At 43.2% G+C, this 13,461-nt stretch overlaps 1 protein-coding gene across 5 annotated transcripts in view; it reads right to left on the reverse strand.

Moving 5' to 3' along the window:
- The window catches only part of Slc26a5 (solute carrier family 26 member 5), a 38,300-nt gene extending 31,619 nt beyond the window's left edge, over positions 1 to 6,681 (reverse strand). For 3 of the 5 annotated variants that reach the window (XM_028789161.1, XM_028789160.1, XM_028789159.1), the window contains exons 1-2: positions 6,480 to 6,631; positions 5,550 to 5,689 (exon numbers count right to left, since the gene is read on the reverse strand). In XM_028789161.1, the coding sequence (XP_028644994.1) occupies positions 5,550 to 5,689; positions 6,480 to 6,631 (292 nt within the window). Of the gene's footprint in view, positions 1 to 5,549; positions 5,690 to 6,479 lie in introns of all 5 variants that reach the window. The other 2 variants (XR_003714125.1, XR_003714124.1) reach the window with 1 other exon arrangement.
- Positions 6,682 to 13,461: the final 6,780 nt, after the last annotated feature.

Genomic DNA, 13,461 nt, shown 5'->3' on the forward strand with positions numbered 1-13,461 from the left:
TGTCCCCAGAACCCAGGGTCCTGACACACAGTCTAGTCTCCATGGATCTACAATGTTCAGTCACATAGGCCATTACAGCCCCTCCCAAAGTGCACAGGTAGAGGGCTTGACTACAGGCCTCAATCCCTAGAGAGATTTACATACTAATGAAGGCCAGAGGGCGGAGCCAATTAAGCATTTTCCCCCAGACCCTCCCACCTTTCTCCCTCCCTATTTAACTCAGGTCTGCTCTGAGTTTCATGGGGGGGGGAGGTACATCCAGATCCATTTACCATCCGCCATGAAAATAAACCCTTTTGGAACCAAGGACTTTCTCATGTCATTGGGGCCATGCCATGAGGAATCATGCAGGAGGCCTTTAGTGAGCCACTGTAGCTACAACCACTGCACGTAACTTCCTACCTGGAGGAACTTTCTGAGTTTCCAGCCAAGTTACCCACAATGTCACAGTGGCAATGTGCTACAAAAGATGAACCTGCAATGAGGCATCCTTATTCCCCCAAAGTTTAGATTTGGGCTCCCTCCGATGTTGTGTGTCCTGTACGTACCTACCATTAAAGAATGACTCTGAATAGTTCCCCGTGGCCCCCAATCCTCTATATTCTACCTTCGTGTTCCTTCCTCCTCACAAATTCCTAGTCAGCACTGATCGTTTTACTGTCTCCAGTGCATTTTTCAGAGCATTATATGGTTGGGATTACATACTATGTGCCTTTTTAGACCCATGTCTTTCACTTAGAGATATGCATTTATGTTTCTTCTATGTTTCTCTATGCATGGTGAGCTCATTTGTTTTTAATAGTGAATAGTAGTCCATCTTCTGGATATACTGTAGTGGTTTTCTGTTGTTGTTGTTGTTTGTTTTGTTTTTTGACTATTAACCTATTTAGAGACATCTTGCTTCCAAGGTTTGGCCATTATAAAAAAGACTGTGTGGATGTGTGGACTTACTTGAGGTTTGTCTCTCTCTTTCCTTCCTTCCTTCCTTCCTTCCTTCCTTCCTTCCTTCCTCCCTCCCTCCCTCCCTCCCTCCCTGTCTCTCTCTCTCTCTTTCTTTCTTTCTTCCTTCTTTCTTTTCTTCCTTCTTTTTTTGAGTCTATTTTTTTAAACTAAAACAGCTGATCATTTTATTTTCACGTTTCACAATGTAAGTGAAAACAGCCCCTTTTGTATCACTTCTTCCTCTCTGTTAGGAAGGAAGGTCCTTGCCATGCGTCTAGTAAGCACTCAGGCTCAGCACCAAGATCTCCTGGTGAAACAGCACAATACAAACCGATGAAGAGCGAGCGCTTCTGCTCTTATCTGTCTGGCTGGGTCATGCCGGGCCGCGTGGACACCATCATCCGGCGGGCGGGGGGTCGCATCATGGGAAGCCCGGGCATCATGGGCATGTGGCCTCCCATGGGCGGTCTCATCCCAGGAGCTGGTCCCACAGGCATCATCCCAGGAGGAGGGGGAGTCCATCATTGGCATCATGGGAGGGCCTCCCATGTGGGGTGCAGGCACCATGCCAGGCCGAGGAGGACCCGGGAGACTGGGGGGAGGCGGGATCACGGCCCCTGCAGGTGGAGGAGCAGAGAACGGAGCCGGAGGGATCTTTCCTTGTTGAAATGCAGCCGTTGTTTTGTCAGTCAGGCTCAGGGCCTGCTCTTCCATCCATTTCTGGTAATAGTCTTTCACATTCTCTTTGTGTTTGCGACCACTGCAGTGTGTCTTCCTCACAGACGGGGAATCGTGGGTAAGATATGTATCACAGTAGTCACAATAAAACTTAGGCATGATGCTCACAGGCCGTTGGCTACCCGGGTCCCCGCCGCCAAGAACTCTTGAGTCTATTTTTAAAAGCTGTTAAGCTATTTTTTTTAATGCAAGAATTAGGGGGTGGTTTCTATAAAACCCAGGGGAGATGATCTGTGATCTGAACAGTAGCTCTTCCACCTGCTCAATTGTTTTTTTTCTTTCTTTCTTTGTTTTCAATTGTTTTAAGTAGAAAGGAAATGCCTAAGGTGTCACTTCTTTCTAGAAAATGTGCATTCCAAACTCCTACATTCTGCTGGACTGATGCGTGGCAGGGAGGGCTGGTGCCATATCTCACAGCCCTGCGTTGGTTTTGGCATCCCTCCACTCTTTGTCCTCAGCCTTGATATCTCAGAGAGATTTCTAAGACACCTGAAAAATGCATCTATTGCGTTTTAATGCTCTGAAGGAAACTGAATAGCAAATAGTCAGAAGGCATCCCTATTTCATATGCAATGAAGCAGTCACTCTAGTAATGGCCCTTTAAAACGTCGTTTCTAGCAAAGAAAAGCGTGTGGACCATTTAGAGATTCCAGTGGCATGCCAAGGCTCTGGCTGGGGAAGGGCAGCCCCTGCTCTCTAATGCCCTCCTCCTGGTGTCATCTCCAGGAGCAATCACCCCAGTACTGCTACCTGTCTTTCTGCTTTTCTGTCCAATTCCTAAACCAGGACTGAGAGACTCAGTAGATAACATGTCAGTGCCCAGTGTTCTGCAAGGTGGGTTCACAAATTCCAGTTGTCCACTGTGGTATTCATTTGTTACTTTGACAATTTTGAATAGAAACCATTGACTTTCTGGTATTTCAGCTTCTCATTATACAACAACTTGGCTTTTTTCTTTGCCACTAAGGTTTGTTTTCTTCCATCCATTCCTTGTATTCAGATAGCTTACTACATGTATCTGACTTTAAATTCTTTTCCATTTAGTCTGATTCCTTGCAGAATTCTTCTCTGTAGACTAGGGAGGCCATTGATGTATAATCTTCCTGCCTCAACCTCTGAACAGCAGAGGTTACAGGCTTATACCACCAGGCCAGGCTAACCTCTTCCTTCCTTCCTTCCTTCCTTCCTTCCTTCCTTCCTTCCTTCCTTCCTTCTTTCTTTCTTTGAAAAAGATTGATTTATTATATATACAGCATTCTGCTTGCATGGTTGTCTACAGGCCAGAAGAGGGCACCAGATCTCATTGTAGATGTTTGTTAGCCACCATGTGGTAGCTGGGAATTGAACTCAGGACCTCTGGAAGACCATCCAGTGTTCTTAATCTTTGAGTCGTATCTCCAGCCCCCTCTCTCTTTCTTAAAGCTTCATGATAAATACTCTTTTGTTTGTTGATGGGTTTTCTTCTGGGGCAACTCACTGTCCAGCCAGCATCTTTGTAGAACATTTCTGATTGTCACTATATGCCCCTGCAGTCCTAGTATAGTGCCTTCCTCCAGCCCTTCGACTACACCCAGCTCTTTTCCCGATCACACCCTGACTAGCATTGTCCCTTCTGAAATGTTTCTCCCCTTGTTCTCACCTGAGGTCAGCTCACATTGACTTTTAAAAATTTGTTATTTGTTTTTTAAATTTCATTATACTAAATTTTGATCATTTTCTCCCTTTCTTACATTCTGACCCCTTCCTTTTCTCCTTTCAATTCTTCTCTACCCCAACCCCTTCCTATTTGGATGTCTTCCTTTTCTTTGTGTAATCTAATAAGTCATTTAATTACAGTTGCTTGTATTAAAGCATGTTGAATTCACTTTTCCAAACAACTTTTCAATATTTCTTTACTTAAACAAGCTCCTCTGTAATGGTCCAGTGTCCTGTCTTTTTCTTTATGATGTTTATACTTTAAAAATGTGTTATGTATTGTATTTTGTTTGTTTGGGTTTTTTTTTTTTTTTTTGAGACAAGGCTTCAATTTGTAGCATTATTAGCTGGCCCAGAACTTGATATTTAGACCAAGTTGGCTTTGAAATCACAGTGATTCATCTGTGTTAATATTAAGGGCAAGCTGGGAGGTGGTGGCACACGCCTTTAATCCCAGCACTTGGGAGGCAGAGGCAGGCAGATTTCTGAGATTGAGGCCAGCCTGGTCTACAGAGTGAGTTCCAGGACAGCCAGGGATACACAGAGAAACCCTGTCTCGAAAAACCAAAAAAAAAAAAAAAAAAAAAAAGATTAAGGGCATGTGCCACCTTGCCTGGCTCACAAATTGATATTTTCTAACAGGTAAAACCAGAGAGTTGTAGGGAAAATTCAGGAAATTCAGCATAACATAATTTCTTTCAGCTATATCATAGTCCTAGAAGCAAGAACTCTACTACAACTATAGCAAAATGTTGACTGAGCAACTGACTGATTTTCAAATCAGTGTCATCACTTTCTACCATGGTGACTCCAAGGCTTATTAAAGATTAAGTTTCTAAAAGATTAGTTTAGAAAGGTAAAAGTTACTAGACAATATGACAAAAACCAAACCTGTGGGACTGAGAAAGGATAGCTTGGTTTCTGGTGAAGCACTGGCTAGAGATGGCTGGAGACCCAACAGGTATCTATACCTACAAGGGACGGCATACATTTCACCAGACTCCCAGTCTCTAGGCTCCTGACACAGGGCCAAAGACCTCCATTGATCAGTGCCTTTCAGTCATGTAGGGCAATGCCCCTACCAGCCCCTCTACAGGTAGAGGGCGTGACTACAGGCCTCAGGGCCTCAAGAGATCTCCACATTAATGAGATACCTAGGGGCCAGAGGGCATAGCCGATTAAGCATTCCTTCCCAGACCCTCCTCTCTCACTATTTAACTCAGGTCTGCCCTGAGAAACGGGGGTGGAGGGTGGGAGTGGGGAGGGTACAACTCATCCACTTTCTGCCATGACAATAAACCTTTTAAAACCATGGACTTCTTCTGTGTCTTTGGGGCCCAGCTGTGGGGAACTGTGGAGAAGGCCTTTGACCAATGAACTCCCGCCTAATCTCCCGCTAGAAGACTTCTCTAAGTTTCTGCAGCAGAGGCCTGCCAACTCAATCAAGCTAGCCAAGCCAGCCAAGCGAGTCCTGGTAACCAAGAGTCGCTACCCAAGGGGCACTGCTGGGGCTTCTCTCCCCCTCAGTCCTCTCGGCTGTGGGCTGGTCCAGCCCATATGCCCTCAAGTCTCAGTTCTTCCAAGGCTCCCAATGGGATCTGGGAGCCCAAGGACTGAGACCATCAGTCAGTCTTCCATTCAGCCCAGAGACACCCCCCCCACTCAGGAGTCCTGCCCCCACAGGACTTAAGGCTGAGACCTCTCCACGCCTGGGTGGAACCCCACAGCTTCTCAGCCCAGTATCCACCCAGCGCTGTGTGGAGTGAATTCAGTCAATTTCCTGTGCTTGCGCTTCTGCTCCCGGAGCCTCGGGATCCACAACACAGCCCAACAGGATCCACGCCTGTGTGTAAGCTAACAGCCCGCACAAACCCAAACATAACAAACCATGAATCTGAAACTTTGATGAACACAGGCTAAACGCAAGGCAAACAATGAAACACACACACATCCACCCACCCACCCACCCATCCACACATACATACACATATATACACAACATACACACATACAAACACACACAGAGACAGAGAGACAGACACACAGAGAGATACAGAGAGAAACAGACAGACAGTGAGAGATAGACACAGAGAGACAGAGACATACAGAGTAAGAGATGGACAGACAGACAGATACACATAAACAAACAAGAAAGAGCAATGAATTATACTAACCTTGGGGGAGCTGAAGCACCCCAGTGCTTATGCCTGAGACCAAGTCACCCAACACATACTCCTTGAATTTATATGCTGGCAACCACTTAGTGATGGGCAAGAACATGTAAATGATGTTTCTTATTTTTTTAGGAGTACACCTAAGAAGACAAAGACACAGATCCAGTTGTCAGTGAGGAACGTCTCTGTGGACCTCACGCTAAGGGGTTTTCTATCCTTCAGTTCCAGGTGTGATACGGAACAATCCACAATTAGTGATTAAGATGCTACTAAATGGGGTTGAAGCCACAGGTGGGAACAACAGAGAGGCTGGGCCATCCCTGGGTGACAATTAGTGGGTAGAGTTTTAGAGCTATGTGGAGAATTTGAGAACAGATATGTAAACCTTTACATAGATGTAAGGCACAATGGAAAACCAATATACATAGTATGCCGGTTAATTTAATTAAACTAAACACTGTCTAGATCAGATTGGTCTATAGGCATGTCTGTGGGGAAATGCCTTGACTGTTAATTGTAGTATGGCCTTTGTGGCACCATTCACCAAGCCAGAAGAGGAAGAGAGAGCTATCAAGGATCCACCTGTATATATTCACCCTCCACTCTTGGCTGTGAATCTGATGCTTGCAGTTGCTACCTTGACAGCCTGCAATCATGGAACTGTAAGCTAAAGAAACCCTTCTCTCTTACGTTGTTTTTTTTTTTTTTTTTTTTTTTGTCAGGATGTTTTATTACAGCAAATAGAACTGAAACTAGGACTCACAGTGACCAACCAAAACCCTGACATCAGCTGAATCACTATGGGTAGCTCTATAAACTGGGAGGGCTTGCCATTCGTTCTTCCTCCCACTTACCAGAAAACCCTCCTGTAACACGTGACCTTGAAACTCTTGAACAAAACATCACAGAGGAGGAAATGGTTAAACGTACGTGAATGCCTGTTTCAGCTTATCCCCGATAGACTCTGTGACTTTGTCCTTGACGTGCAGCCTCTCTTGGAGGACAGGATGACTGAAGATAGGCCTTTCCACATAGTACTTCTGGGTCTCCGCAGGGATTTCATTTTCTTCAGCATGATCCATGGTCTGCAGTTATTCACCAACGGCAGGAGACAAGCATTTCTGGATGGTCACTAAGGGAGAAAAAAAAATGGTAAAAGCCATCTCTTCCTCAGGATATTCTAGGCTCTGAGGATTTCTCAGGGACCACAGAATACATCCCATATTGTTGTGTAGAGTAGGCACTTACAGATATAGTGAGAAAAAATAAATGAAAAAAAAAACCCACCCCATAAACCTTATTTTTCCCCCTCAGAGCAATAAATAGGTAACGTGTGATGTTCAACAAGAGTTCGTATTAAGTTCAATGACGGTCCTGCAGCCCATTGTCTCTAGCTCTGCATTGGGGGAAGTGTAAGTCAGGTGAGCTCTGACCAGCTACATGTCAAACAAAAAGAAAGACGGTAAGATTGGGCCTTAAACTGACCTCACATCTTGTGAGATATTTTACCCTCTTTCTTAAAGTTTCACTTGTTATTCTGTTCAGAGCTGAGGCTTGTAACCCCATGGAGAAAGTCCTTGGTGACTTCTTATAGTAGTTCCATGTTAAAAGGCACTATGATATTGTTTTAAAGTTAGCTATATTCGGAACAGTGTAGTGGGTTGTTACCTTTTCCTTTGACACATACAGAAAATTTCTTATATAAGTAAAATATTTGCAGAACAAAAACCCAACATAGTTGTATGCAAGGATATATAAGAATACGCATAGGAGAATTACAATAGTAATTGGAGAAATATAAATACCTACTTGCATGTAATAGAAATACACAAGGTACACATAAATGGAACAATGCATATTAGCTGAAAGAACTTAAGTAGTTATATACACATTGTTATCAGTAAATCTCAAAGGTGTACGTTTTAACCAAAAAAAATGAGACATAATAGGCTTTTATACTTAATAAAAGTGAAAAGATTTCAGGACCTGGGTAGCTGATGCAGAAAAATTAAATATGCAAGTCTAGCCTGGGCTACATAGTCTAGCTTGAGCTGCATGGAGCAATATCACCTTTAAAAAAACATAAAATAATTCTTAACAATGATAAAATAATAAACACAAAGACAGTAAGAGTGGAGAAAAGGAGAGTAAGACTGGAAAGGGCTAGTCAGTTTTTTAAACAAACTGCATCTGCGATGTTTTAGGTTGTGATAGACTGGATCTGACCACTGAACTGTGGTAGGAAGGTTGTGTCAGCCAGACTTTATGTCACTGCCATCAAACCCTTGGGCAAAACAGCTTAAGGAAAGAATTATATTTTAAAGTTTATACTTTCATTCCCTTGTAGCAGAAGAGTGTAGTAGAACAGAGTGGGTCACCTTATGGTAGCCGGGGAAAAAGGGAGAGAAAGAATGGAAGGGGGCAAGAGGGAAAGAGAGAGGGAGGGGGAGAGGGAAGGAGGAGAGGGGAAGGGGAGAGGAGGGGAAGGGGAAACGGAGAGGGAGAGGAGAAGGGGAAAGGAGAGAAAGGGGAGAGGGAGAGGGAAAAAAGTGAGTCCTTTGGAATCTTCAAAGCCATGCCAGGTGATCTGCTCCCTCTAGCCAGGCATTCTTCCTAAAGTCTCCAGCTGGGGATCAAACATTCCACACTGAGAGAGATAGCCCCGATTCCAACGATGACACCTGCTCCTGTTATCACTAATGAAAAGTTAAATATGCAACAGCTAAACCCAGTGTTCCCAAGGTAAATTAAGTTGGGGTTAGGTAAATATATGCTCTATGAGCCCTGGGATTGTGGCTTGATTATTTTCGTCAACACAGCCCCCTCATGGCGAGAAATCAGGCTTTTTTTTTTTTTTTTTTTTTTTTAGCTTTTATGAAACTGAAATCACGTCCAAGGAAGGAGTGTGCTTAAAACACCAGACAAAGACAAATACATACATTCAAGGAGATTGAAAACTCAGCAGCCTAGAATAGAATGGAATGTTGACAGAGACTGAGTCTAGCAAGGGTGATAGGGAAGTGCCACAGTTCCAGTTTGGCTGCTTCCGAAGTTTGTGTTGATATCTAACTGCCCATTCAGGAGTACAAGGATGTGTGGCCGGTGTGAGTGGCTGAGCTGGAGGACTCTGACCTCGTAGATGGGCTTTGGTGCCTTTTGATGGAAGGAGTTTGCCTGTTCTCTGCCAGCTGAGGACATGGTAGCACAAATAAGCCAATACAGGAACAATAACCCCAGCAAAGGAGGACGTCTCTAGCAGGGTCAGTAATGACTACATCTTTCATTTGGGGTTAGCAAGGCTCCCTGGTGGCCTCTCATCTCTGTGTGTTGTTTATCTGTCTGTTTACTTTTGTGGCCACTCAAGAAATCTGTATGGTGACAAGGAAATGCAGCAGAGGAAACAACACAGGACCACCTCCCCTCCATCTCTTCCTTTTGACTTTGTTTCACAGTGTAGCCCAGGCTGTCCTTGAACTTGGATCAACCTTCCTCGTTTCTCTGGGATACAGACACATCTCACCACACTCAATGACATCCTTATGGTTATGTCAAAGTCCTTAAAACCTCAGTTCTATATCTACATGAAGGCCACTTCCCACCCTCCTCGAATTTCATTTCTTTTAAAACCTTCAATTTTATTTTACAACCAGGTAGATTGCATGCATATTGTAAAAGTTCCCTGGGGCATTTGGAAGCTCAGGTATTACTTGGCATTTAAACACTGGCTTTGGGCTCTGCTTAAGCCAGAAAGCTCTTTAGTGACTTAAGAAAACAATACAAATACTGAAGCCTGGCTTCACAAAGACAACCTAGAACTCAGCCAAGAGGTAGATGCTCCCCCCCACCCCGTGTGTGTGTGTGTGTGTGTGTGTGTGTGTCTCATGCAAGTACATGTGTGTGCCAGGTAAAATTTTTATTTATTTATTTTTAAAGCATCCTGAGATGATTCAAACAATTCAAGTTGTAAAACACTGACTTACAACTTAAGACAGAGAAATAGATATGGAAAAGACTCAAGGAAATTACAAATGAACATTTCTCGGCTTTTAGGTAATTAATAATGAATTTTAAAGCCTGATGAGATTGTTTTTAAATGGAAGCTTTGTAAAAGCTCATACAATATAACTAATATAATATTGTGTAAAATAATACGATTGCTAGATGTAATTGAAACCAGTGTTGTGGGGGAATTTTGAATATGGTAAGGACATGTGTTAGGAGTAGACATGCTCTGAGCTTGCTGTTTGGCACTTTTGTGTTGGGCACTGGTGCTCAGCTTTGTTACCGGAGTCACCTGGGCAGCTTTAACCTGCTGATGCCCGCTTCCATAGCCATGGGTTCTGAAATAAGTGTTCTGGGAATCTGGCAGGGATAGAATGCTTTAAAAGCTCTAAAGTGTTTTACTGTGCAGTCAGTAAAGATAGAAAACTACTGATTTAAGCTGGTGTGATGGCTCATACCTCTAATCTTGGTACTTGAGAGGCTGAGGGAGGAGGACTGCTGAGAGTTTTAAGGTCAGTCTGGGCTACACAGTGAGACCTTCTCAGAAAAAAAGCAGTAACAACAAAACCAACACAAAATCACTGACCAGGAGATGGTAAAACAAATACCCATACCTGCTGGCCTGGGCTGTGTAAACATGGTACTCACCCACCTAACTACTTGTCTATCTACCCTCTTGCATGTGTACCCATCCACATATCTATCCAGCCCCTGTCTACGAATCTTACCTAAAAATAAAAAAGGAAACATCTGAATAGGATGTAAGCATGTTGTGCAAAGGCACTGCATTGCTCTGTGCAAAAAGAAAAAAAAAAAGAAGATATTTTTGTCTTTCAAATATTTAGTACAAATTACAAAAGAAACATTTAACTTAGGTTCCAGTTATATTTTCAACATCTATGAAGCAAGAGCAATTAGAATACTTTATAATATCTTTTATTTCAGATTTTGAGATTGAAACAGCCTTGGAGATGGCTCACTTTAACTTTCCAAGGTGAGAAAATGAAACTATTTACATCCATTCAGGGGTAATTGACTTGTCCACAACATTTAAAATTACAAACTCTGCTTCCTAGACAAAGTAATCAAGCTTTAAATATGCAGCCCTTTGTAAACAAAGGTTGTTTCAAATTTATTAGCTTTCAGTTAAGAGCTGAAGTTAGCTGTTGGACAACAGAGATTTGGCATGGTTTTGTGGATTATGCTCCACAGTGTCCCTTAGAACTGAGTCCTGCTTCTGCTCCAAACACCTAAGGAACATGTTCTGAAGACACAGTGTGCTCTCTGGACCTAAGCTTTCCAAGCTGGGATTACCTCCTAACACTCCACATGTACGCATGCTTGTGTGTGTGTGTGTGTGTGTGTGTGTGTGTGTGTCTGTGTGTCTGTGTGTGTATTTGCATTTACATGCAAGAGTGCAGGGAGGAGGGCAGAAGTCAAAACTAGGTGTTGTCTCTAAGGAGCTGTACATCTTGGTCTCTTACCGGGATCTGGACTTCACCAGCTAGGCTAGTGTGGCTGGCCAGTGAACCCTGGGCATCCACTGTCCTGACTTTCCAGCACTGGGATTATAGAAGCAAGCTACCTAGCCTGGCATTCTATATGGGTGCTGGAGATTGAACTCAGGCCTTTGTGCTTATAATGGCAAGCACTTTGACAACAAAGATACCTCCTCCAGCCTTGGAATTTGTTATTTTTTCAAGTTCATGGCGTGAGAGCCATGCACAACCTGTTGGCTTCATGGTAGGACAGCTTGTGATGATGGCTTGTTATAGTGTCATGATGATCTTGCTTATCCACTTGACAACCAGGGAGAGGCAGCCACAGCTGAAGAATTGCCTCCATCAAAGTGACCCAGGGAACATGTCTATCAAGCATTTTCTTGACTACAACTTGATGTAGGTAGGCCTGGGCTGCATAAACATGGTTGCTGAGTGTAGGACTGGAAGCAAGCCAACAAGCAGCAGTCCTCCAGGGTGTCTGGTTCAGTTCCGGCTTCAGTTCCCTTCTCCTGGTTCTTGCTTCCAGCTCCTGCCTGACTTGTCTTGATGATGGACTCTAAACTTTAAGCTGACATTAGCCTATCCCCTCAAGTTGCTTTTGGGTCTCATGTTTGTTTATCACAGCAACAGACAACAAATGAAATAAAATCCACTCTGGTGGTTTGTGTTTGGTGACCGGTACGAAGGCTCAAAAATGCTTGTCGGCTCCACGTGGCGATTTCTCACGTCCGTGGGCCTTGTTCTCCATCTTTATGTTTACTTTTAATCACGTTGTTAAGGTGTGATTGGTATGCAAAGACTGTTCATAGTTAAAAAGCTTGCATTTAGGGTTAAGAATATACCCACGAAACCCTCCCCACAATCAGCACCATACACACACCCGTGATTTCTGGGAGCTTTCTCTCACCATCTTTGTTATTTTGTGACAAGAACATTTAATTAGATCTACCTCCTTCTTACCATTGTGAATGTGTAATACGTCATTGCCAGCTGTGGGAACTGTGTGCTGCAGCTCTTTGGCAAAGATGATACTGTGCTCCCTTTGACTAGACCCTCCTCACTAGCCCCTCACCCTGGCAATCACCATCTAGCCATTCTTTCTGCTCCCTCGTCTTAAATCAGTGTTTCCAGAGAGAACATTCTAAAGAGACAATCTGACCTTTGCTCAAAATGCCAATCTTTTAGCACTCAGACAGGTATGAATAGATTCTGCGAGTGAAGTTAGGAACATGCACAAGCAGGGAACACCATCTTGAAGTTTTGAAGCTGAGTAGTTTTATTTGGATTACAGGTATCAGAAGACAGTGGTCTTAGGGGATCTGTGCTGGTTAGTGTTTTGACACAAACAAGTCACCTGGGAAAGGGAGCCTCCACTGAAGAATTGTTGCCATCAGATTGGCCGATGGGCAAGCCTGTGGGGCTTTGTTAAACAACAGTAGATCCTGGTGCTCTTTCTGTGAGAACTCTGTTGTAAACAGCTGCAGAGCATTCAGTGTGCAATATATCCCATGGTGGGCTTAATTTATCCTTACAATGCTGCATGAAGGGTAAATATAAAATTCGAAGGGCTTAGAATATAGTCTTCATAATCCAGCAATTGTTATCTCAGTAGATAAGATTTTAGGCGGAGGCTTACTGTGTTGCCTTGGGTGATCTTGAACTCTTGGACTCAAGAAATCCTCCTGCCTTTGTCTGCCACACAGCTGCTACTATAGAATTGTACCACTGTACAGCTCTTTATGTTAACAGTTAAGTGCCTAGTTACTCCCCCCCCCCCCCGCCACCTGCTCTATTTCACAAGGGCTGAGGTACGAATTTAAATCTTCATTTAAATGATATATACTGAGTTTCTGTTTACATGTTAGGTTGTAACACAGAACTTGGTTATACTTAGAGACCAGTAAATTATCGTTCATTGCCTTAGGACACGTTATTGGCTGCCTGCTGCAATCGGCTTCCGTAAACACTTCTTACAGGTAGGCAGGCCCGTGGGACGTGATGAGGCACTTGAGGAAGAGTGGAAGTTTTGGGAATGGGACCAAGAGGAAAAATCAAGGTTCAGAAAATGAGACTGATTTTTTTTGGGATATATAAAATGTGTTCCTTTTTTATTGTGCCCACTGTAAAAAGTTGGAAACCATAAATTACACACATTAAGGGTATATTATAAATGTACATATATGCACAACATACCTATAATGTGGCCTACTTACATGGCTGAGAAACCATTTTGGCAGCTTTCATTTTCTACCTTGGCATTGTATTAAAGTTATTTTGCTATGTCATTAAGGTTTTTATAAACATAGATTCTGATGGATATATGATATTTCCTAATATATTTACAATAATTTAGTTACTTATTACCTTATTGATACTTCTTTGGGCTTTCTTCACTATTTTGCTATTAC

Source organism: Grammomys surdaster, unplaced genomic scaffold (genome assembly GCF_004785775.1).
Source record: "Grammomys surdaster isolate TR1022 unplaced genomic scaffold, NIH_TR_1.0 125793, whole genome shotgun sequence".
NCBI lineage: Eukaryota > Metazoa > Chordata > Mammalia > Rodentia > Muridae > Grammomys > Grammomys surdaster.